The 26,026-nt window shown below is 47.4% G+C and overlaps 1 protein-coding gene across 5 annotated transcripts; it reads right to left on the bottom strand.

Moving 5' to 3' along the window:
- Positions 1-20,293, bottom strand: FAM186B (family with sequence similarity 186 member B). 5 transcript variants are annotated; one of them, XR_007129700.1, is made up of 9 exons: positions 20,042-20,293; positions 18,771-18,996; positions 12,762-12,944; positions 8,377-10,033; positions 7,717-7,909; positions 5,892-6,070; positions 4,776-4,961; positions 164-357; positions 1-49 (listed from the first exon to the last, which is right to left on the bottom strand). XR_007129700.1 is itself a non-coding variant. In XM_047743386.1 (8 exons), the coding sequence occupies exons 1-8, from the start codon at positions 20,135-20,137 to the stop codon at positions 860-862; spliced, it is 2,787 nt and encodes a 928-aa protein (XP_047599342.1). In that variant the 5' UTR covers positions 20,138-20,293; the 3' UTR covers positions 847-859. The 5 variants fall into 5 exon arrangements, 4 of the variants coding, with proteins under 4 accessions (XP_047599342.1, XP_047599340.1, XP_047599341.1 ...); XM_047743386.1 differs by lacking the exons at positions 1-49; positions 164-357 and adding an exon at positions 847-926; XM_047743384.1 differs by lacking the exons at positions 1-49; positions 164-357 and adding an exon at positions 1,552-1,896.
- Between the last annotated feature and the right edge of the window lie 5,733 nt (positions 20,294-26,026).

The following is a 26,026-nucleotide window of genomic DNA, read 5'->3' as shown; positions in this document are numbered from 1 at the left end:
TTGGGGGGTGGAGGTGATATCTTATTTGACCACATACATCAAGTTTGCTCTGAAAAAAAAAAATGAAGCTCGTGTATCATATCAAAAACCTCATAACTCGAAAAACACCATATATATCATAGAGAGACAGAGATAGAGAGATCTCTCTCCTTGGTGTCCAAACTTCTTGGCTTCCCACGTTGGACAATCCATAGCTTCTTTGCCTTCAAGGAGATGGAACCGTCGACAAAGCAGAAGAATCTGGCAGACACTCTGCTTGCTTGCCAGAGTGCTTGCTAGAGGATGTCCAGAAAGTCCAAGTTCACCATCACCAGACCAGGTGTAGCCACTAGGCACCTTAAGCCCAGTGCCAAGAGCCTATAAAAACGTACGAAACCCTTAAAATGTCATTGGCTTCAAAAAGTCTGTAAAAATATTAATATGCAATTGTTGACAAAACATAATACTGTCAGTTTCATTACACTGTCAAATTTAGTATTAAAATATCCTTCTTACATTTACAAAACTTGTTAGATTTCATCCCTATGCATGAAGATCGTTGAGGAGTCACAGCCAACGACATGTTAAAAAAACTCCTAGCCGGTTATTTCCAAAGCAAAGTTATATAAATCCTTTCAAATTATATAAAGCAGTCCATTTAGCGTGAGGGCATTTTATTGTGGGGGATACCACTGGGGCAAGGCATCCAAAGAAAGAATAAGCCTGGGACCTGAAAGGCCAGGAGCGGAGGGGTCGCCCGAGCTGTCCTGTGTGAGACCTGCATCAGGAACGCCTCTCACCTTCCTCTCCATCCTTGCTGTGTGCTAAGCCATTGCTCAGAAGTCATTTTCTACTCTGACATCATCAAAAGGCCAGCTGTTCACATCCCATATCCTTTTCTTCCTTCCAGAGTCTCGACCTTGAGTGGAAGCCTGGATAGCACGGTCCTGATAAATAGAATCACTGGATTACGGGTTCTCTGAGGACAAGGTCATTTCCTGACCAATGTCAGGAAAGGTGCAGCTGGGCCAGTGGAGAAGAGGGGGAGGGTGAAGACCAAGTTCAAGATGGGGCAGACATCTGTGTGCCAGGGAGAGTGGGGCGGGCATTGGTGCTGGTTGGCTGAATGAACTCACAAAGGTAGTGTTGTAACTGCATCGAAGACAATTTCCAGAGATGGCCGCTTTGGCCCACACCATCTAGATCTGGAACTTCTGTGTCCCCCTGTCTTCCCTTGAGCCCTCACTCCTCAGAGACCTACACGCCTCTGCCTCCCACCCAATGACACTTGGCCTTGACTGGTACTTGATATCACCTTTTGTTCTTCTCTTCTGAGCTTTCCCGCTAATTATCAGCACAACAGTTACTTATCTGTCCAGGACTGTGATTCAGTGAAAAGTTACTGGTGTCTGCCAGGTACTAATCGTGGCCGTCTCAGCTTGTTGGCTCCCAAAGGGTAGAGACACTTCTTGGGGAAAGCGCCCCGATGGGCATCCCCAGGTCAGGGGCTGAGTGGTCATGAGCTGGCTGGGGAAATGAGTTGGGGAGGGGTGGGTTTTCAGCAACAACACAGAAATGTTTAAAAATAAACACACCGCTATTTTATTTAAAATGTACAGTTTGGGGACCGAAGGAGGAAAGTAGTGTTTCTCAAAGTTCTAGGACTACTTAGCGATACCCAGGATGTTTGTGTAAAAACACCAGCTGGAAACCTGCCTTTGAAACAAGTTTCCATGTGATGTTTAGTCACCCTGAAGTTTGAGAATCACTGACTAAGGGATGGAGTGGGGACTGAGATCGTCTTGATCCTTCTGGCTTTTTAGAGTTCCAGGAAAGGACTCATTGGACTTCTTACAAACGAGCTCGGCTGACTCATCTGGGGCTTCCTGGTGTTCCTTTCTGTCAGCCACCAAGGCACTGAAAAAGTCAATTCAATTTTGGGTTGGAGAGCAGCTGAGAGGCCACCCAGCCCATCCAGCCCACCCAAAAGCTTCCCTCGTGGCCTCTGGGAGACAGTCCAGGGCATCGCCCAGCCTGGATCCCGGTGTGGAACTGCTCACCGTAACACTTGTGCCACATCCTAGGGCTCTACCTCTTGTCTCACATCATAGGGTACTTCCTCTTCCCTCCCCTCGTCCTCCCCTGCTCCTTCCTCTCCATCCGGGTTCCTTCCTCGCCACTCCCTGCTTGCTCATCTCCTTCCCCAGAAACAGTTACAAGCCCTCTCGTCAGTCTGTCAGTCCGTCTGCAGCAGGGTGGAGGTCTGTGTGCGTCAGTGCTCGCTGCACCTTGGCAGAGCATGTGAACCACCAAGCTCGGGTGGCGCGGGAGTAGTCCGCGAGCTGAGGAGGACAGAGCACTTAGAATCAGCCTTGAGATTCTTCTGCCGCAGCAGACAGTGTTTGGTGCGTGTGGGCACTCAGTGATCTCACCTGTCAGACAGGAAGCCTGGGGGAGAGGTTTACAAGACAAGGCAGAGCCAGCTCTTGGTGGAGGGGGTCTGCTGGTTTTTGAGCGACAGGGCCTTTCTAGTGTCCCAACCCATGGAGGGACGATGAAGAGCCCTTCCCCGTGTTCTCAGGGGACACCCCAGGGGCCTGTAGATGAGACAGGCGTCCACCGCGGACAGGAGAATGGGGAAGGCGGTGTGCAGCCTGTCCCTACTTAGGAGACTAGATGGTGCTGTGACCTGGGCCCCAGGTTGCTGCTGAGGGTGACTGGAACACTAAGAAGTGAGTGACCTGGGACCACACCGCAGCTGGATCTGAGGATCCTTGGTGAGCCAGGGGCAGGTGGCCAGAGAGAAGGTACCCTCTAGTAGGAGTGAAAGTGGAGTGTGTCTCCACGCAAGGAGCCCTTGCAAAGAAAGCAGCACAGCCAACCCCCGCCATGCCCCCAGGCAGCAGTAGCCCGGGCAAGCGGCAGAGAACTTTCATTAGAGAGTGGCCGATTCCCACGCCACAATAACGGGGTCCACTGAACCATTCCAGACCAACCTGACATGCAGGGAGGGGACACCCACCTGGGATGCAGAGCAAGAAGACAGAAGCAGCAGGGCTTTGCCTCTACACCTGATAGTATGATGCACTGAACAGAGTTGTATCGAATTAAGAAAGGGGGGGAAGAAAATTGTATTCACTTAAATTCCCCTGGAAAGGGGAAGCTGTCTTTGCCGGGAACAATATTTTGATAAGTGCGTAAGCCTGAAGCTGAGATCCCAGTGGAGGCCTGGGTGTGGGTGGAACAGCTCTGCAGGAGACAGGAAGGAATGAGTTCTGCATGTTACGCCAGAGAGGGTGAAAAAGGAGGCTGTCGTTCGGTGCTGTTCTCGGAGAAGCCCTTTTCCCATCATCCTCCCACCCCCTTCGTAAATTTTCAAGGGTCAAGTGGAGTGTGTATTCTTTTTTTTTTTTTAAAGATTTTATTTATTTATTTGACAGAGAGAGATCACAAGTAGACAGAGAGGCAGGCAGAGAGAGAGAGAGAGGGAAGCAGGCTTCTTGCTGAGCAGAGAGCCCGATGTGGGACTCGATCCCAGGACCCTGAGATCATGACCTGAGCCGAAGGCAGCAGCTTAACCCACTGAGCCACCCAGGCGCCCTGGAGTGTGTATTCTTGATAGTCACACATATTTATGTGTTGGGGAAGAACAAAGGCCTGAGATTCAAGCAGATACCAAGCCAAGCCCAGGCCCTGGCAGGGATGCAGAGAGAGGAGGAGCTCGGGGAGAAGAGACTCTACTATGGGGGGCCTTGGGCAAGTTTAGCCAAATCTTAGCGGAGCGGGGCCCCAGCTGACCTCCGGTTTCCTGAGTTCCGCCACAGTGTTGTTTTAGTTACGTTCAATTAATTCCGTTTGCCCTTTCCAACTCAGCTAACAACATACACACATACGGACACACACATATCTCTTAGCCACTCTCCGGGAACTGGAAGCCAGGTGTCTGTGTACCATCTGGGACCCTTGGGCCTGCTTCAGAGCCAAGGGCCAGCCTTGTTTGATCTTATCATGTCATCCTCTCTTCCCTAAGTCCCCGTCTGGAGGGCAGGGCAGTAGCAGCATCCTATAGCCTTGGTTCTGGTTAGATCTAGACTAGCAGGCCTCAGTGACCTCTCCCTGTCAAAGATCTATAGTTGGGGCAGGGTCAGGGCCACAAGGGGCAGCTGGGATTGTCTCCATCTAAAAAGGCTCCTTGAAAGAGCCTTGAGTCTTCAACAGTGACATCTTCAAGCCTGGAGAGCCAAAGGAGTGTGGAAGCTCCCTAACTAGAAAAGCCGCCTGTCGGCCCAGTGAGTCCTGCCCCTTCCCCTCAACAGTTCTTCCTGGGAACAATTCTTGAAGGCAGTAAGGAAATGAGAACGCCAAAGACAGGCCCAGGCCCGAGTGTCAGGTTCATCACAGGATTCTTGGTCTCCCTCATCTCTCCGTTCCTGCACCTGGTTCTCTCAACGAGAATGAACCCCCCCCCCCCCCAGTCTAAGGCAGAATTCACCTCCTAAGCCAAATCAGGAAACACGTGGCAGCTCAGGCAACAAGTGGGCAGTTAAGACTTGCATAGTGATCTTCTGAGACACTACGTGAAGTCCTGTGAGAGAACTGGAATGGTGGCGTGGGGACCCAAGCTGATGGCCGGTGAGGCGGCTGAGCGTCTCTGTCTGATCTGGTGTGATAAATGAGGTCGTTATGAATGTCGGCAAAGTGGTCTCTTGGGTTGTTGGTCTGAGACAGTGTGCACTCTGGCCCTTGGTGAGAAGGTCTCCCCAAATCCGGATTAACTGTCTAGGCTTACACCTTACCAGGTCTTGAGGGACTGTAAGCTTCTTGGATAGGAGGAAGGCACATCCAAGGCCAACAGCCGGGGAATGTCAGGGCACCCTCCAAGCTGGTCCCAGGGCAGGCTTGGGGGAGTCCTCTTTTCTACTGGGTGACTGGAGGAGGCCACATCAGTTCTCCAGATGGCCTCCATCTGGTTCTCCTGCTGGCTGGGGTGTGGAGGTCGAAAGCATAGAAAAGAGACAAAAAAGTTAGATACACAGAGGGAGATCAAGAAACAATAAGCTCCCCAAATCCCTAAGGCCCAAAATATTGGGTCTTGTTTTCTTGCCCTCTCAAATAGTTGTCACCACCGTCCTGTCACCTCGCTTCCCCTTGACCCTAAGCCTCATCTCCCTGGGGCTTCTCTGGCTGAGGGGCAGCTGGAGGGGTGCTAGGACGGCCTCTGTTCTTCTAGGCATGTGTCCCAGGGATGCCCCACCCAGGGGAGGATGTGTGTGTTCTTGACCTCCCCCCACCAGAAGCTCATGGTATCTCTTTTTTTTTTAAATATTTTATTTATTTATTTGACAGAGAGAGAGAGATCACAAGTAGGCAGAGAGGCAGGCAGAGAGAGAGCGGGAAGCAGGCTCCCTGTCGAGCAGAGAGCCCGATGCGGGCTCAATCCCAGGACCCTGAAACATGACCTGAGCCGAAGGCAGAGGCTTAACCCACTGAGTCACCCAGGCGTCCCTCATGGTATCTCTTTCTGAGCCTGGAGGTTACATGGTGGGAAGGATCAGGTCTGTTTATACAGACAGATCAATAGCAGGTGCTGGACCAACAATGCTCAGTTGCAATTTGAAACCTACTTGACCTGGCTGGCTTCTGAAGCCCACGTCTTGTCGTCATCACACACACACACACACACACACACACACACACACACACACACGTACACGCACACGTACACGCACAGGCTTGTGAGCCAACGGGCAGAGTCAAGCAGGGTGGCTGAAAAGACAGGCATCTTGCAACTCATGAGGTGAGCTTGGCCTGTCTTTGTCCTCACCAAGCTGCCAGTCTCCCCAGTCTGGCCATCCCCAGTCCAGTCTTGCTCCCAGTACCCCCACCCATCCCTTGGGCTGCCCGTCACCTACCGGGCCCGGCGCAGGGGAGCACATTCCCAGTGCTTGGGTGTGAAGTGCTCTGGGGACTGCCTGCTAAAGGGGCCGCAGGAGTGGATGCGCCGGAGAAAGGATGGGGGTGGCTTGTTTTTCCTGGACTTTGGGTTGGTGATCACGGGAGTGTGCAAATGGATGTTCCACTCCAGCTGGAGCTAGAGGAACCAGCAGAGAGGCGTCACAGAGACAGGAATTCATCCCCTCTCCAGAGCACAGCCTGACTTGGGGCTGAGAAGAGAAGGTAAGCCCCAGGGAATCCCTCCAATCAGAGACTCCTGGGACCCCCGAGTATCAAATTTCCTAAAAACTCCTTGAAAAAAATTTTTAAAGATTTTATTTATTTATTTGACAGAGAGAGGAGACACAGCCAGAGAGGGAACACAAGCAGTGGGAGTGGGAGAGGCAGAAGCAGACTTCCCATTGAGCAGGGAACCCGATGTGGGACTCAATCCCAGGACCCTGGGATCATGACCAGACCCAAAGGCAGATGCTTAACAACTGAGCCACCTCGGTGTCCCAAAACTCCTTGAATTCTTATTTGCTAGGTTAGCTCCTCTTTTCTCCTTTGTTGTGGAGAAGCTGAACAGTGAGCAAAAGAGCAAGGAAAAAACTACAGGAAGCCAGAGCAACAGGAACTCGAGACAGCACGCAGGGCTCATGACGTGAGGCTGAGTTGTGCCTAGAACGCTCTGGGTATCTTTTCCTTCGGCCCCTGCCTTGGCATTGCGTGAGAAGTGAGGGAACCCTCCCTGTCCCCTTCCTTCTCAGCCTCAAAACCAATGTAGCAAGTCAAGCTACCTATAGCAGATGATCAGGGCTAGGGGAAAGTGGTAGGAAACTGAGTTGAGAGGACTGCCCCACGGCCAAGGCTCCTCCAACTGCCCAATGTCGGCACTTACGCTGTGTGCCTCAGCACACAGCTTCCCCCAAACTTGAATCACCCTCTTGGCTCAACCCTAGGGAGGACTCCCTGTGGGTTCTGAGCCAATGCTGTGATTTCCCAATCCCCCCCAAACTGTCAGCTAGCCCCCCTGTGGACTACATCAACACTCGCTGCTTCTCTGAGCCTGCTAGCAGGGGAAAACGAAGCTGGCCCCCAGAGAGTATAAACAGGTCAAACACACAGGTCAGGCCTCAAAAAGACTTTGTACTGTCAACGGCAACACCAAAACCCAGAAGGCTATGAGCAGAGCTGTTAAAATTGAGAAGGAAAATAATTCTAACCTAGACTTCTGTCTCCAGACAAACTGTCCATTCTGAGTGAAGGGACTGAGTGAAGACATTTTCAACCAGGGTCTCAGTGATTTTACCTGTCAGGAACCTTGAGCAGGAAGTGATGGGAAGAGACCTGGTATCTGGAAGCCAAGGGAGCTGTCCCCAGAGAGCAGCAGAGTGAGACCCCGGCATGTGGGTGCCAAAGACAGCTGTGACCAAGCCGGAAGAGCAAGTAGAACCCATAGGAGCAGGGCGGAAGGACCCATGAGGGAGGGAGAACTTGGGCACAAAGCTGGGACTGCAGGGTCCAGCTGCCTCCCCTCTCCCCAAGAGTCCTTCTTCTACAGCTCATTCTGAGGGCCTCTCTCTCTCTCCCAGCCTCCCCCATATATGGAAACTGGAAAGTTGCCCTTCCTCCTACTCAGGTACTTCCAGCCTTCGCCTCTTCTTGGCTCAGAGGCTTTCACCTGCCCTCTTAGTTCCTTTCAGCTGCCTGCTCCCCAGTTCTACTCCAGAGCCCCACTGGCTCACTTCCTGGCCCTGTCCCTCCTGATGGCGCTGACTTCTTCTGGCAGGGGAGGCCCACCTTGGGGAATATGGTCGCCATGCTGCTCAGACACTCTCGGCGCTTCTCCTCCAGGTCCTTCTGCTTGTCTGCCCAGGCCTGCAGCCAGAGGTTCTGCAGGTGATCGATGTTATCCAGGAAGATGTAGAGGTTCTGGGCCTTGTAGGCAGTCTCAGTTTCCCGCATGACTTGTATGTGGTCAGTCACTTCCTGTCTGGGAGACGAGGGAAGTGACTTCGTGGGTGAAAGGGCTTCCCGCTCCCCCAAGTCTGTTAAGCAGAGAGGACTCTGTGTTGTAGATGCTGACAGCAAGGAGAGCAACAGAGGCTGTTGAAAGCCAAGGAAAGCAGGAGACAGAGAAGTGCAAGGTGGTGGCAGGTGAGGAGCCGTGGGGCCTGGCTGGAAACAGGGAGAGAGAGTAAGGCAGGCCGGGGAGCATAGTAGGTGCATTAGGGACAGGGTGAAGGGAAGAGAGGAAGAAATAAGGGAGCGGGCTTTGAGGAAAAGCAAGTTCCTGACTTGCCAAGGCCCCAAGGCCAGACACCCTTTGCCAGTCCCCTCCTTCAGGGGACCTTGTCTGGGGGGACCTCTCCATCCCCATTCGCCCTGTGCTCCTCCTCTCTATTTAGGTGTTGGCTCTACCCGCACACGGCGGGGGGCTCGGGTGCCAGGGGTACCTACCGGAGGCTCCGGAAGCGCCTGTAGAGGATGTACCTGTGGCACAGGCACTGCAGCCGGAGTGTGCCGAGCTCCATGGTGGTGGTGGTGAGCTCCAGCGCCTTGCTGCGCAGTGAGTGCGGCAGCCCCAGCTCAGCCTCCTTGCTCAGGAGCTGCAGGTTCTTCCTCTGCGCCTCTGCATCCATGTGGTATACTTTGCCCTTAAGAGCTGCCGGGGAGATATGCAACAGAGGCCGGGACACCTTTTGGATGGATGTCCCTGTGACAGGGAAGGAGGCCGATTTCTTGGGCTTCATGGGAACCTGGGAGGCCCATGGTTTCTGGGTAGACTTGGCGGAACACAGGTTCCTCTGGTGTCTGGGGGCAGGCTGTGGGATATTAGGGGACCTGGGCTGGCGTGGCCTCCTGCCTTGGTGAGCAGACTGGGCCCGGCTTGGGGGAGGTGCCAGGGATGTCTTCTCCAGGTCTTTCCACCGACTGGTGGTCGTGAAGATCACCCTGTCCACGTCCTCCCCTGACCGCTCCAGGTCTCTCCGTGGGCCCCCTTGCTCCTTCTCCTGCTGGCCCAACCTCTGCTGCTGCTTCCTCGCCGCCTCCTCCATCTCCCACTGCTGCAGTTTCTCCTGATGCTCCTGCTCCAGCAGGGCCCATTTCTTCTGCCGCTGCAGCCACATCGCCTCCTCCTCCAGCCACTGCTGCCTCTGCCTCTCCCAGCTGAGTTCTTCTTCCCAGTGCTCCATCTTGCTCTCCAAGGCCACCTTCTTAGAGCTTTCTGGGGACAGCTGCATCCTAACACGGGACTTAATTTGGAGTCCTTCCTTCTCTTGGGCTGCTTTCTGGAAATCCTTCTGGTCTTTGACTTGGTGGCCTGGGCTCTCTGCTGCTAGTCCTTCCCATTTCTTAGGAAACTTGTTGTCTACTGGGGATAGCAACATGGGCTGGAGACACTCAGTGTCCTTGCTGCTGTACACATCGGCAATCCTTGCATGTGTGGTCATGGTGGAAAGTGCCTGAGACGTTGAAGGCCTAGTACCACTGTCCCAGGCTTCGGTCATGAAACCTGGGGGCAGTGACAAAAGCAACCTCTCCTGCTGGGTTTTCTCCATGACTCTTTCTTTCTTTGAGAGGGTCTCTTTCTCAGTGGGGCCCAGGAAGTCTATCAAGATCTTGGCTGGTTCTTCTGCTTGATCTCTAGCAGACTGAGCCTTCTTTAGCTGGAACTCTAAGGCATGCTTTATCAGGAGAAGGTCATGGTATTTTCCCCCTAGAATTTCCACCTGCTTTAGTAGGGCATCCCTCTTGCTCTGTAGAACTTGGAGGGAATTCTGGAAGTAGAGCCTCTGGCTGCTGAGTTCTTTGGTCATCTCTATTTCCAGGTTCCTGTATTTGCTCTCTAGGTTACTATTCTCTTTGTGCTGGAGGGTCAAGGCCTTATTGAGGTTCTCCACCACAGCAGACATGTACCTGATGGCTCTGATCTCCCCCTGGTTGAACATGGTGGAGTCCAGGAGCTCCTGCAGCATGGACATCACCTCAGAGACCTTCATGCATGTAGTATGCTTGTCCTGGAGCATCTGCTCTGGGCTCAGTGGCTGAGGGTAGGATGCAGATCTGGGGGGGCTTTGTTCCCACCAGCCCTGCCAGAAGGTGTGTTTGGATACTAGGAGAGGTGGAGAGAACAAAAGCAATAAACTTCTGTGGGTGCCACGGATTATACAGATTCTCTACACCCTGCTTGACCAAATTCCCTATCCAACCCTCTTAGGCCTTTGGCAAGAATAAGGAGCTGAGGCAACACGTGAGACCAGGGGAGATATTGTCAGGAGAGGTCTCTGCCAGGCTCAGAGCTTGCCCAGAGCTTGCCCACTGGGGTCTGCCAGCTCCAAGGCACCTGCAGGGCACATGGGGCCTGAAACTATCTAATTCAATGTATTTCTAATTCTACATATTTCCCTGGAGTAAATTTACTTTTCTTTTTTTTTCTTTTAAGATTTTATTTATTTATTTGACAGAGAGAAATCACAAGTAGGCAGAGAGGCAGGCAGAGAGAGAGGAGGAAGCAGGCTCCCCGCTGAGCAGAAAGCCCGATGTGGGGCTCGAACCCAGGACCTGGGATCATGACCTGAGCCGAAGGCAGCGGCTTAACCCACTGAGCCACCCAGGCGCCCCTAAATTTACTTTTCTAATCATGCTACTTCCCAGCCTCAATATCCATGTTTGGCTCCCTACTGTCAACTACCCAAACTCTGGAAGCCTACCTGGGACTTAGATTCCAGATCACCTGAGAAGTTTTGCTTCCCTTTCCCAGTCACCACTAGACTGTGTAGAGAATTTACCACATGATTCCACCACTGTTCACACATTGGGTTTTTTAATGACTAATGTCTTCTTCCATTTGGGGGGTCATGAACTCTTTTGATACTTTGATGAAAGCAGGGACCTTCTCAGGAAAATGCACATAAGTACACGCCGTGCACTCTTTTTTTTTTTTTTTTTTTTTTGGTCAGAGAGAGAGAGAGGGAGAAAGCAAGCACAGGTAGACAGAGTGGTAGGCAGAGGGAGAAGCAGGCTTCCTGCCAAGCAAGGAGCCCGATGCGGGACTCGATCCCAGGACCCCGGGATCATGACCTGAGCCGAAGGCAGCCGCTTAACCAACTGAGCCACCCAGGCGTCCCCACGCCGTGCACTCTTCAAACCCGTTCATAGGCTTCAGCTCCTCAGGACTGGGTCATGGTCCTAGCAGTATTCCCTTGATCTATGTATGTAGGGCTACGAGAGTGATTATCTTGGAGCATCCATTCACTTGTCCATCCGACAAACATCACTGACAGAAAAAAACACTAGCTAACTTTGGATGACAGGCTAAAGGGTACATGGAAATTAAGTGGCACTGAAGTCAAGCTAGCACTTAGCTAATATTGTCAGAGAGGCCATATGGCCTAATGGTTCAGAGGTTGAATTCTAGAATCAGATAACTTGGGCTTGAATCCCATCCTTACTATTTGCTTTAGGCAAGTTCCCTAACCTCTAGTGCCTCTGTTTCTGAAAAATGGGGATCACCACAGCATCTACTCATTGGAATTCACTAAATCATGCATGTTTAGTGGCAAGCACAGAACTAGGTACCTAGTAAGTGCTCAGTAAATAATCCCTAAGAAGAAATGAATAGGACGCAGCCTTTGCCCTCCAGGAGTTTATAATCCAGTAGAGAAATGCATATAAATATAACTACATTTCAAGACATAATGTGCTAAGGATTGTAGGAGAGACTGTCTCCTTGCGCACCCTTCCCTGCTTCCTTCCTCCCCCAACTATCAATCTTGCTTGATAAGGATCCCGGCCATGATAATCAATGACAAAAGCCTAACATGACCTACTGCTTATTAAGTCCTGAGCATGGTGCCAGATGCCTCAGACCCAGTGGAGCCTGGCACGTGGGTGGTGTGCTCCTCACTTTGTGTATGACAAGAATGAGATTCACAAAGATGAAACAACCTGTTCAAAGTCACACAGCCCGAAATTGGCACATGGGATTCAAACTCAAGTTCATCTGACTGTGAAGCCCATGCTCTCGAGTAAGATTAAGAAGCCAGAAAACCCAAGTGTGGGGTCTGGTTTTGCCACAGTTTTTTTGTTTTTTGTTTTGTTTTATGGTTCTTTCTCTTTTCTGAGCTTTAATGTTGTCATCTACAAAATGTAGGAGGAGGGGCACCTGGGTGGCTCAATTGTTAAGCATCTGCCTTAGGCTCAGGTCATGATTCCAAGGGGTCTTGGGATCGAGCTCCGCATCAGGCTTCCTGCAGGAAGCCTGCTTCTCCCTCTCCCTCTCTCCCTGCCTGTCAAATAAATAAATAAATAATCTTTAAAAAGGAAAACAAAATGTAGGAGGAGTAAATAATCTCAGGTCCCTTCTAGGGATGATACAAGTAGAATTTCAAGGTTGAGCCATGTTGTTGATTGACCATTTCTGGAGCAGCCACAGTTGAGAAGGTTCTGGAAGGGCCTCTGGCTGAGTCTCACCAGATTTCTTGGCTCTGCAGCTGGATTTGGAGTAAGGAAGGGATGTTCTTTGGGATCCAGCTATATACTCCATCCAGCCTTTCTGGCTTATTAGCCTTGATCTCCCAGGACCTCCATGAAGCTACAGCCCCAGTAAGCACCAACAGGGACCTGTCTTCACATTACTCCTCCCTCCACAGCTCAGATCTGCTCAGTGCTCAACTTGGGTTCAATAGCCCAACCCCTCACTACTGCCCCTCCATCTCAGATAAGGCTTTTGTTAATGGAGAAGAGTCAGAAAGACCCCCATAGGCCCCAGTTTGAGACTTTTTCCTCTGAGATGGCATCCACCCCACCAATCCCCCCTCCCCCCCACGCCTGCAACCTACTTTGTGTCCCTTTCTTTTGTCTTTCAATGAGAGTAGAGCAGAGGGAAATGAGAGACTCGATGCCTCCTTTGGTGGCAATGAGGGACAGAGGTAACACCTTCTCCATCACCTCAATCCATTCATCCAGAGCTTTCTCTTCCTCCTTACCCTTCCTGTTCCTGAGCTCATAGGTGAGACTGTCACCTGTAAACGGAGTGGGGGGTACAGGCTGAGTGCAATCTGTCCTCTAGGGAGCCCTAAGGAGTCCCACAGCATGGGGGTTACATCAGCAGGCTTTGAGGTTGGATTGGATTCACCTCTTACTAGCTGTGTGATGTTGGGTAAGTTACTGATTTCTCCGAGCCTCAGCATACATGCCTGTGAGAGGGCTGGATGGAAATTAAATGAGATAATACATGTGAAGTGATTAACATGAAGCTTGCTGTGTAGAAAATATGCAATAAACGTTAAACTGTGTTGTTGTTTAACTATAAGCCCAGGGATGTGTCTGTCTTGTTTTGCTCTATACCTCCTTTGCCTAGTCTGGTATCTGGACAATTAAATGACTTAACTGGAGTGAACAAATCTGCTTAGATCTTGGGGGGAGCTGAAGGACCACAGAACTGAGAGCTCCTTGGGGGCAGGCAGTGTGAAGGGCATGGGGCCCATCCCTATACCACCTTACGCTGACACTGCAGCATCTGCCCAACCTCATGGCAGAAGAAGGTCTTGTGAAGGCATAACTCTGATCTTAATGCGGGTAGCACTAGCTCTAGGGCTGCGTCTAGATGGTCCACATTCAAGTGGCTATACCAATTGTTTACAGCTGGCATCGGTGCTGTTTGGCCCAGCGCCCATGAAGTAAGGGTCATTAAGTACTTTGAATATCACCTGTGGGTTCCTCTATAAACTACCTGGTGTGTTCCACAAAAAACAAACAAACAACAACAAAAAAACTTAGAACTAATAAACAAATTCGGTAAAGTTGCAGGATACAAAATCAACATACAAAAGTCTGTTGCATTTCGGGGCACCTGGGTGGCTTAGTCACTTAAGCAACCGACTCTTGATTTTGGCTCAGGTCATGATCTCAGGGTTGTGGGATAGAGGCCACCATCAGGCTCCACATGGCGTGGAGCCTGCTGGGGATTCTCTCTCCCCCCTCCCTCTGCTTCTCTCCCCAACTACATGCACACATGTGCATTCTCTCACTCTCAAAATAAATAACAGTAAAGGTCTCTTTAAAAATCAGTTGCATTTCTATATGCTAACAATAAACTATCTGAAAAAGAAAAAAATAATCCCCTTTACAACAGCATCAAAAATAATAATATACTTAGGAATAAATTTAACCAGGGAGGTAAAGGATCTCCACACTATAAACTGTAAGATGTTGATAGAAGAAATTGAAGAAGACACATATAAATGGAAAGGTACTCCATATTCATGGAATGGAAGACAATATGGTTTAAAATATCCATACAACCATCTTAGAGCCGTCTACAGATTCAGTGAAATCTCTAACAAAATGCCAACAGCATTTTTCACAGAAACAGAAAAAACAATCCTAAAATTCACAGAGAACCACAAAAGGCCCCAAATAGCCAGAGTGATCTTGAGAAAAAGAGCAAAGCTGGGGGTATCATACTATCTGATTTCAAACTGTGCTACAAAGCTATAGTAATCAAGACAATATGGTATTGGCATAAAAAGAAATACAGGGACAAGTGGAATAGAATAAAAAACCCAGAAATAACCCCTTGCATTCATGGGCAACTAATATTTGACAAGCAAGCCAAGAATATGCAGTGGGTGAAGGATGGCTCTTCAATGAGTGATGTTGGTAAACCTGGACATTCATGCAAATTGGACCCGTATCTTACACCATTCACAAAAATTAACTTGAAGTGGATGAAAGACTTAAATGTAAGACCTGAAACCATAAAACTCTTAGAAGAAAACATAGGAAAAAACCTTCTTGACATTGGTCCTGGCAATGATTTTGTAGCTATGACACCAAAAGCAGAGGCAACAGAAGCAAACATAAACAACGGGGACTACATCAAACTAAAAAGTTTCTGCACAGTAAAAGGAACCATCAACAAAACAAAATGATGGGGCACCTGGGTGGCTCAGTGGGTTAAAGCTTCTGCCTTCAGCTCAGGTCGTGACCTCGGGGTCCTAGGATTGAGACCCTCGTCAGGCTCTCTGCTTGGTGGGGCACCTGCTACCCCCCCCCCCCGCCTTTCTGCCTACTTGTGATCTCTGTCAAATAAGTAAGTAAAATCTTAAAAAAAAAATGATAAAGGCAATCTACAGAATGGGAGGAAGTATTTGCAAAGGTTTATCTGATAAGGGGACAATATCCAAAAGAAGGAGCTCATACAACTCAAGAGCCAACAAAACAAATAATCCAATTTAAGAAAACCAGGGCAAAGGCCACACAGAAGCTATGATAAAGACCAAAGGAGGGGGAACCCCGGGTGGCTCAGTCAGTTGGGCCGCTGCTTTTGGCTCAGGTCATGATCCCAGTGTCCTGGGATCGAGTCCCGCCTCGGACTCCTTGCTCCGCCGGGTGCCTGCTTCTCTCTCTGCCTCTGCCTGCCACTCCGTCTGCGACTCCGCCTGCTTGTGCACACGCTCTTTCTCTCTCTCTCTCTCTGACAAATAAATAAATAAATAAATAAAATCTTTAAAAAAAAAAAAAAGAACAAAGGAGACTGGCCTGTTCTCAGAAAGCTTTCCTTTCATGCAAGCACCCAGCTTCCAGAAAGTGGCCCCCTGAAAAGTGACAACTTAATTGCCCAACCATAGCCATTCTATGGCTACACAAGAGTCATACCCATATCCTTTTGATCAAATTTTCTGCACTAGCTCCAACACGTTCTGAACTGGTTTAAGTGTAAATGGCACAGAATCAGTGATCAAACAGCCTTTCGACTTGGGGAGAAAACTACCTACTGGTGGTTACTCTCAGAGTTGTCCTGGTGTTGAGGAAAGCAGGCAAATGTGTGTCCCCCGTTGTGCTGATAAATGTGTCCAAGCCATGTGTCAGTGTGGACCTGGCTGGGGCGGGACCAACTATTCCAGAGATGAGGAACCAGCTGTGCAGAAAAATCAAATGGCTTGCCTAAGTTCATACATCTCCTAAATGGTGGAGACAGACTCACATCTTCCCCACAGCCAGTAATTTTAACCACAGGGGTATGGTGACTCCTGAGGTTGAAAAGGAGCTTTAGTGAAAGTGACAATGGTCTGTGGCCCTGAAGGGAGGGAGGGCAGGAGGCCAACAGCACCAGACAATTATTAAAATAAGTATCCTGAGAGATATTGAGGGCACACCAACATTAGAGATGACAACTTTAAAATGACACCAATTTGGACACACTTCTTTTGTTACTTGTCATATTAACAATGTAGAGCCAGATTGTATTTATGATTCCTCTCAACCCTATGATTAAATATGTATATGAAAGAAAAAAAGGCAAAAGATCTGAATAGACATTTTTCTAAAGACCCACAAATGGCCAACAGGTACATGAAAAGGGGCTCAACACTACTCATCGTCAGGGAAGCACAAATTAAAACCACAAGGAGATATTACCTCATACCTGATAAGACAGCTATCATGAAAAAGACTAGAGATAACAAGTGTTGGTGAGGATGTGGAAAAAGGGGACCCTTTTGCGCTGTTGGTGGGAATATAACTTGGTACCACCATTTTGGAAAACAGTATTTAATCTGAAAATTAAAATAGGGACCTCGGTAGCTCAGTTGGTTGAGCAACTGGCTTCAGCCTAGGTCATGATCCTGGAGTTCCAGGATCAAGTCCTGCACTGGGCTCCCGGCTCACCAGGGAGTCTGCTTCTCCCTCTCACCTTCCCACTCTCATGCTTGCTGGCTCTCATTCTCTCTATCTCTCAAATAAATAAATAAAATCTTTGAAAAAAATACAATTACCATATGATCCTGCAATCCCACTTCTGGGTATATGTCCAAAGGGAACAGAAGCACTACCTCCAAGAGATATCTGTATGCCCAGGTTCACTGAAGCATTATCCACAAGAGCCAAGACATAAAACCAAGCTAAGTGTCAGCTGATCAATGAATGGTTAAAGAAAATGTGGTATACACAATGAAATATTTATTTTTTTTTAGTTTATTTAAGTAATCTCTACCCCTAATGTGGGGCTTGAACTCACGACCCTGAGGTCAAGAGTCCTATGTTCCTCCAACTGAGCCAGCCAGGTGTCCCCTTCATGCAATGAAATATTATTCCATCTTAACAAGGGAAATCCTGCCATTTATCACAACGTGGATGGAATTTGAGGGTATTAGGCCAAATGAAGTAAGTCGGACAGAGAGAGACAAACACTGTGTTATCTCACTTCCATGTGGAATCTAAAAAGCTGAACTCACAGAAACCGATAGTAGATGGTGGTTACCAGGGTCTGGGTGGGGGTGGGGGCAATGGGGAGGTGTTGGCCAAAGGGTACAAAGTTTCAGTCATAAAAAAGTTCTGGGGGGTCTAATATACAGTGTGGTAACTGTGCTAACAATGCCATATTGTATGCTTGTAATTTACTAAGAGAATAGATCTTAAATGTTCTCACAGAAAAAAAAGGGTATCTTGTGAGACGATGAATGTGTTAACTAATCTGATTGTGACAAACACAGCACAACATATACATCTATCAAATCACGGCAGTGTACATTCTAAATTACACAATGTTATTTATCAATTATGTCTCAATAAATCTGGGAAAAATACAAATAAAAAAATAAAAGAGCATGGGCTTGAATTTAATTTCAACCTTGGTAAAAAAATGAGATGTCATGAACAGACATTTCTGCAAAGAAGACATCCACATGGCCAACAGACACATGAAAAAGTGCTCCACATCACTTGGCATCAGGGAAATGCAAATCAAAACCACAGTGAGATATCACCTCACACCAGTCAGAATGGCTAAAATTAACCAGTCAGGAAACAACAGATGTTGGCGAGGATGCAGAGAAAGGGGAACCCTCCTACACTGTTGGTGGGAATGCAAGCTGGTGCAGCCACTCTGGAAAACAGCATGGAGGTTCCTCAAAGAGTTGAAGATAGAGCTACCCTATGACCCAGCGATTGCACTACTGGGTATTTACCCTAAAGGTACAAACGTACTGATGCGAAGGTGCACGTGCACCTGAATGTTTATAGCAACAATGTCCACAATAGCCAAACTATAGAAAGAGCCTAGATGCCCATCAACAGATGAATGGGTAAAGAAAATGTGGCATATATATATATAGATATAGATATAGATACACACACACACACACACACACACACACACACACACACACACAATGGAATACATGCAGCCATCAAAAACCTGAAATCTTGCCATTTGCAACGAGGTGGATGGAACTAGAAGTATTATGCTGAGTGAAATAAGTCAATCAGAGAAAGACAGTTATCATATGATCTCTCTGATATAAGGAATTTGAGAGGCAGGGCAGGGGGACATGGGGGAGAGGGAGGGAAAAATGAAACAAGATGGAACCGGGGAGGGAAGACAAACCATAAGAGACTCTTAATCTCATGAAACAAACTGAGGGTTGCAGGGGGGAGGGGGGAGGGATGGGGTGGCTGGGTGATGGAAATTCGAAGAGTATATGCCATGGTCAGTGCTGTGAATTGTGAAAGACTGATGATTCACAGACCTGTACCCCTGAAGCAAATAATACATTATGTGTTAATTAAAAAAAAAAGAGAGATGTCACCACAGACCTGTGACTTAGCTTCATCACTCATGCAGCTAATGTCACAATCTACTATGTTCTGGACAGTCACACATTTGTCTGTCTGGGTAGACATGATTGCTGTGACAGGAGCAGGGGAAGGTTTCAGTAGAGAGGTGCTGTGCCTGCTGCCCCACCAGAGCCCACCTGGGGTGGGGTAAGGAGGATATGGGAGTGAGGGTGGGACCAGTGTCCAGCGGGGAAGGAGCCTGTCCCCGGGCACCCGGTCCACAAACTCACCCCAGTCACCTAGCCAGCGGAGAATTTCGTACAAGTGCTTCTCTTTGGTCTTAGCGTCTTCGGAGAAGGAGGCAATTTTCTCCAGCAAGATGAATCTGTTCTTGCCCTTTCGTTCTGTCCGGTCAGATTTTGCCTTTTCTTTTAAATCATATCCTAGTTCTTCCTGGAAGCGGTTGATGACACAGTTGACATTGTCCAAGATGTCGGAGAGCTGGGAAGAAATATCCTACATGGGAGGCAGCAGATTTAGGGGTGTGAAGTCCGGTGCCGGACACCATGGCCTGGAAGGGGTGATCTCAGACAAGTCAGTTCACCTCTTGGGGCCTCCGTGTCCTTACTTGTAAACTGGGGATTGTTAGGGTACTGATGTCACCAAGTTTTTGTAAAGATTAAATGAATTAATATTTGTAAAGCACTTAGGACAGTGCCTGCCACATAAAATAAGTGTTAGCTCTTTTTTATTTATTTATTTGACAGACAGAGATCACAAGTAGGCAGAGAGGCAGGCAGAGAGGAGGAAGCAGGCTCCCTGCCGAGCAGAGAGCCCGATGGATGCGGGGCTCAATCCCAGGACCCTGGGATCATGACCTGAGCCGAAGGCAGAGGCTTTAACCCATTGAGCCACCCAGGCGCCCCGTGTTAGCTCTTCTTAATGTCCCTGTGATGACTAAGACCAGGTCAGGAAGGAAGAGAATACTACAAATGTAGTGTGTGCATTTCTTCAGAATTTTAAAAATTTCTAGGGACTTCTGGATGTCTCCTAAGCATCCTGAAGCAACAGACTGAAAAACTGAGGCTCTAAGAAACCCTTAGGATCAGAGAGGGTCCCACTGAAAAAAAAAAAAAAAACTGTACTAGAGACTCATATGCAGGGTGAGTTCCGCCTTTGGCTATTTCTCAGTAAGCTTCTAGGGCTAACTGTGAAGGATGCTGACAGGTGGCCAAGAAGAGGCCCAAATCAGAAAGTCTGGGCCCCTCCTCTTGCCCTGCTAAGACTTATCACTATGTGTCTCAGGGCCATCCTGGGTCTTCCTTATAGGCTGTTCCCTTCCTGTGCCCTGCCTCATGGGGGTTGTTTGATTTCAGTTTGCCCAACAGAGGCCAAGTCTCGGAGATGGATATTTTGGATTAATCTGTCTGCAAACCCAGCTTACTAAGGATCCCAGGACCCCTGAAGGCCCAGAGCTGGATTCTTGCCCCAATCTGTGGTCAGTTCCCAGTCTCCACATCAGATCCCAATAGAAGGGTGACTCCTTCATTTCAAGTATTACCTCCTGAGCCCGTGTTAGCTGGGCAGCCTCAATCCTTGAGATGATGGCTTTCACTGAAGCAGGGGTCATCAACTGTGGGGGCCTGTCTTTCTCCATTTTGGATCACCCTGGTAGTTGTAAAGATGTCCTGTGTCGCTGGTACCCAGGCCTGGACATGGGATGCTAGCTGCTTTGGGGTTAAGGGTGCCAGGGTGGTTCTTGAGTACCCTCTGCCTAGACACAGCTCCCTATAACTGCCAGACATCAGGTTCCAACTGACCTTTCTCCAGTGACATCATCAGTTTGATTAGAAGAAAGGCTCCTTGTCAACTATCTGCATGGTTATCTAGCTTTTTATCCATTACCTAATATATATTAAGTCAACCTATTGTGGCTTTTTTTTTTTTTTAAGATTTTATTTATTTGTCAGAGAGAGAGCACAAGCAGGGGTAGCAGCAGGCAGAGGGAGAACCAGGATCCCCACTGAGCAAGGAGTCTGATGTGGGGCTCAATCCCAGGACCCTGGGATCATGACCTGAGTGGAAGGTAGACACTTAACCCCCTGAGCCACCCTGACTTCCTGTGTCAGCCTATTCTTTTTTTCCTTAAGTACTTAAATGTTCTGCTACCAATCTAAATGTTACTGGCTAAAAATAAGAAAAAGCAACTCGAAAAAGTTCTTTGCCCAAAGAAAAGCTTTTAAAAATTACAGCCAATCAATAACTAAAGGTATTATGTTTGCATTTGCACCTAGGATCAAGACTCTATCAGCACTTTTCCTCACTGAAGACTATCACTATAAAGATGGCTTTTAGAAAGAAATGCCTAAAATGGATATTGTTGTATGCCTGGGACCTAGAACCAAGCCTGGCACACACTAGGCACTTAAGAAACACTTGCTGAATGAATGCATATGTAAGAACAAATATGTATAGTTGCAAATTATTCTTCCATACTACTTAAAAGTATTCCCACTTAACAGATAAGGAGTCAAATATTGTAATCAAATATTGTAAAGTTCAGTTCTCAGCAGTGTCATGGTCACTTAATAACTTATCACCTGACACTCATCTTTCAAAAACTATCATTCATTCATATACTCAAAGTTAGCTCTTTTATTGACTCTTTCACTCAGTGAACACTTACTGGGAACATTCTACATGCCAAGCTTGGGTCTAGGTGCTAGAAATACAGAAATAAGTGAGACCCAGTTCTGTCCTTAAGGCACTCATACCCTGTTTACAGATACCTCTTCATCCATATATCTGGTACTGGATAGTCCTTGAATCACTTAAGATTTCAGAGCATCTGGTAGTTACAAATAACTTATTCAACCTTAAAAACATGAATGAGCCAGCGAAGACTCAGAGAAGTTACGAGATTTACCTAAAGTTACAGAGCTGGGAAGTACAAGGTCAAGTCTTCACCCTGGTTTCCTGATTCCCAATCCAGGGTCCTTTCCTTTTTTCCTCTCCTTCCTCCCCTTCTTCCTTCTTTTGAACCCAATCATACTGATAATTAGATTATGATCTAAGAAAGCTACTTAAAAGATAGAGATTGTAAGGCTCAAAAAAGAAAAACCCAAGCCTCAATTATGGGCTGTCTATAAGAAACACACTTTAAATAAATAAAAAGACACACATAAGTTAAACGTAAAAGGACAGAAAGAGATAAACCATGCTAATACTAATCAAAAAGAAAGCTGGAGTGGCTATATTAATACCAGATTTTAGAATAGGAAATATTAGAAAAGATAAAAAAGGAGGGACGTTCTATAATGATAAAGGTGTCACTTAATAAAGGCGATATAATCCAGGGCGCCGGGGTGGCTCAGCTGGTTAAGTATCTGCCTTCTGCTCAGGTCATGATCTCAGGGTCCTGGATGGAGTCCCACATCAGGCTCCCACTCAGTGGGGAAGCCTACTTCTCCCTCTGCCTACAGCTCTCCCTACTTGTGCTCACTCTTGCTCTCCCTCTCTCTGACAAATAAACATAATCTTAAAAAAAAAAGAAAAGATTCTCTCCCTCTCCCTCCTCCCCTCCCCTTTCTCTGAAAAGAAAAGGGGGAAACAAAAAAAGAGCCACACTTAGATGATTACTAGCCCAGAAAAGAGGTCTGTAGACCTTTTTTTAAAAAGCAGGCAACCTCCTTTTCCAAGCAAAATCTTTTGTAGAACCTCACTATCTAAGACAGATGAAAGCAATCTCTTACTAGAATACATTAATATAAGTTCAGTTTCATGATATCTCAGTGTTATAAAATTATTCACTGTCAACAAGGCTATTTTAATAAACTGAAAAATTTGATATGTAGGACATCTGAGTGCACATATTTTTTTAAAAGATTTTATTTATTTATTTGACAGAAAGAGAGAGATCACAAGTGGGGGGGGGGAGCAGGCTCCCCGCTGAGCGGAAAGCCCGATGCAGGGCTCAATCCCAGCACCCAAAGATCATGACCTGAGCCGAAGGCAGAGGCTTAACCCACTGAGCCACCCAGGCACCCCTGAGTGCATATATTTTATTTTATTATTTATTTATTTATTTATTTTTAAAGATTTTATTTATTTATTTGTCAGAGAGAGCGAGGGAGAGAGAGCGAGCACAGGCAGACAGAATGGCAGACAGAGGCAGAGGGAGAAGCAGGTTCCCTGACGAGCAAGGAGCCCGATGCGGGACTCGATCCCAGGACGCTGGGATCATGACCTGAGCCGAAGGCAGCTGCCCAACCAACTGAGCCACCCAGGCGTCCCAATTTTAAATTAATTTTCAAAAGTAATCTCTACATCCAATGTGTCACTCGAACTCATGACCCTGAGATCAAGAGTCACACACTCCACTGACTAAGCCACAGCCAGGAGCCCCTTGAGTATATATATATTTTTAAACTTCTGTTTTATGAACAGATAAAATATATTTAAAGTTTTTGGGTAAAAATGGTAGACTGAACACATGTATCTAATTTTGCTCTACTAAAAATACGCTCAAACTATAGCAAAGGGATATTTTAAGCCATAAATCCACAAAGACAGGGAAACAGGAGAGGAGACAGGAGCAAAATACTTTAGGAAGTTGGAAAGCATATGGATGAGTGGTTACTGACTGAGACTAGAGAAGGACGAATCCTAAGGCAGCAGTGGGCCAGCGGATGGCAAACAGAATTGGTTGTGCCAGATGGCTGACCACCCCAAAAGGAAAACCTAAAGATGTTAGCATCAGAGTCTCCCTGAGGTGAAGCTCTTGGCCGCCAAGCTCCACCCATATACCTGAGCTCACAGAGCACAGATACTTACAGTGGGCTTTTTGGTAACCCATCCTTCAATGTGAGCAAACAACCAAGGATTATAAGACCTCCAAGAAAAGATTCTAACACGAGAGAGACCAAAACGACAGAAAAAGAAATTTGGAGCACACAGAGATTACACAGAAAGACGAAAATTGAAACAAAACTACCATTAGTAGCTTCAGAGATAAGATAAACCATTGAGACACTGAAACAAAAAAAGATGCTATTAGAAAGGAATACTCAGAGAATAACAGTAACGTGAGAGTAATAAAAATCTTTACAATATTGAAAAACTCAGTAGAAGAATGGGAAGATAAGATTGAGGAACTCTCCCAGGAAACAAAGTAATAACAATGGAAAGCAGGAGAGAAAAACAAGAAATTGGTAGGAGCAGTCCATCAGATCCATCATCTGGATTTCAGGAGACCCCAAAAAGAAAGAACGGGGAAAATGAAAGGGAAGAACTCACCAATGGGATGATTTCAAGATTATTTCCCGGAAGTGAGGGGGCACTGAGTAACCAGCACGACAAAGAACCTCTCACCAAGATATATCACAACCATCTTAGAACACTGGAGACAGGGAGAGGTTCAGAGATGGGGAAAAAGTCAATTACAAAGGAAGGACTTAAAAGGCTTCAGACTTCTCACAACAATGAAAGCTAGAAGGTAATGTCATAATGCCTTCATAATTCCAAAGAAATTCAATACCCAACCAATCAATCAATCAAGTGTTGGAGTAGGATAACGGCAATGTCAAACATGCAAGTTTTGAAACAATTTACCTCTCCTTTTCTCAAGAAGCTTCTGGAAGATGGTCTCCAAAAAGAGGGAATAAATTAAACAACAAAAAAAAGACATGGAACATGGCAAATAAAAGATCCAACAAAGGAGAGGTCGAAGACAGTGCCAGGAAGATGAGAGAGGAAGGGCCAGGTTGCCAGGTGCAGCAAGGGTCAGGGGTAAACACTCAGATTGGAGCAGGTCACAAGGCTCCAGCAGAGATCTCTTGAAGAAGATGAAGTTGATAGAGTATCTGCTGTGTCTAGATATTCTGAGTTGAGATTCAGGTAACTAGAGGAAGATTTTTTTTTTTTTAATTTTATTTATTTGACAGAGAGAGATCACAAGTAGACAGAGAGGCAGGCAGAGAGAGAGGGAGAGAGAGAGAGAGGGAAGCAGGCTCCCTGCTGAGCAGAGAGCCTGATGCGGGACTCGATCCCAGGACCCTGAGATCATGACCTGAGCCGAAGGCAGCGGCTTAACCCACTGAGCCACCCAGGCGCCCCTAGAGGAAGATTTTGAGGCAGATTTTGTGATATATAGATAGAAAACTAAACAAATGAAAAGGCAAGGTAAGTATTAATTTCAGGAAAAATCAAAAGTTGTGCAGGAGAGAGTCATCAAAACTTTCTACATGGCTCAACTCTGAGTAGCAGGTGTAGACAAGTGTTGTAAAAACTGAAACTAGGGGATGAGAATGAGGGATCAGTGGGCAGGGGAGGAGACCTGAAGGGAACAAAGTTAATCCCTCCAATCTGCCCCTTTTATTTTGTGGGGGCCGGGGCAAGACTACAAATGGAAAACATACTCAAATATTTTAATGTTACAAACTAACTGTTATAAATTAACAATTTAAATTAAATTTTATAAATTAAATGTTATAAATTAAACTGTTAAATAAAATACCTTCTAAACTCTTCATATGGACCAGGAGAGCCAGGTTCTAAATTAGAATTTTTGGACTCCTTAGAGTCCATACTAGAAAATAGGAGCCCCCAGCCCCTGGATCTTGTCTCACTCCCTTCTCCTCTGCCCTTGCCTCTGTCCTACACTGAGAGAGCCTCACACAGGGTCCTGTGGAGACCCCAACTTGTGCTCTTGCCTCTCGCTGCAAATAACTGCTCCTTGGCTATCCCTCAAGCCTAGCGATGCCTATCAGCAAGGTCTTCCTGTGGAAGAGAGGTCCAAGGAGGCAAGCTGGGCAGGGAAATCCAGGGTCCCGGGTATTCAGAATATGTCTTATAAGGGGGTAAGTAGGCTTTGGATTGGCATATCCCCTTGGACTCAGTACCCTGTGGGGAGGGATGCAGCTGGAGGAGGGCCAGGGTAATAAAAGTAAAATGCTAAAAAGAAACAGCTTCAGGGATGCCTGGGTGGCTCAGTCATTTAAGCATCTGCCTTTGGCTGGGTCATGATCCCACGGTCCTAGGATCAAGTCCCCACAAGGGGCTCCCTGCTCAGTGGGGGGCCTGCTTTGCCCTCCGCCTGCCATTACCCTTGCTTGTACTCTCTCTCTCTGTCTCAAAAAGAAAAAACAGCTTCGAAGAGCTGAAAATGGCTGCCTCCAGGGAGGGAGAGATGATAGAGGCAGGGCTCTGCTGTTTATATTAACAAACCGTACACAATTATTTGACTCTTTAAAGTAGGTGCCTACCTAGGCTAAGAAATACTTCATTTGGGAAAAAAAAAATTAAATGTGACTGGTAAAAGTTTATGGAACCTCTGACCACTCCTGCTATGCCCAGAGGTCTCAGTAATAAAGTTTGAAAACCATGGGACTAGGCCTTCATTTGAGGCTATCTAGGTATTGTGAAGAAAACGACAGTGATCTACAATCGTCCCCAAGAACGAATCCCTCTTCCTTTTCTCCCATTTGTTCCCTTTAATTCAGGAGTTCTGCTTCCTGCTGGTTGTTTTCCTACCTCTCTCCCGGTAGAC

Source organism: Lutra lutra, chromosome 8 (genome assembly GCF_902655055.1).
Source record: "Lutra lutra chromosome 8, mLutLut1.2, whole genome shotgun sequence".
NCBI lineage: Eukaryota > Metazoa > Chordata > Mammalia > Carnivora > Mustelidae > Lutra > Lutra lutra.
This window is presented reverse-complemented; position numbering and strand designations above follow the sequence as displayed.

Coding starts and splice junctions, on each gene's coding strand:
- FAM186B (XM_047743384.1), bottom strand. CDS start 20,137: ATGGAGAAAGACAGGCCCCCACAGTTGATGACCCCTGCTTCAGTGAAA. Junction 10,034..12,761: donor ACAAAAGAAAGGGACACAAA/GTAGGTTGCAGG, acceptor CACCTCTCCTAG/TATCCAAACACACCTTCTGG. Junction 4,962..5,891: donor GCTCCCCTGCGCCGGGCCCG/GTAGGTGACGGG, acceptor TCCACACCCCAG/CCAGCAGGAGAACCAGATGG.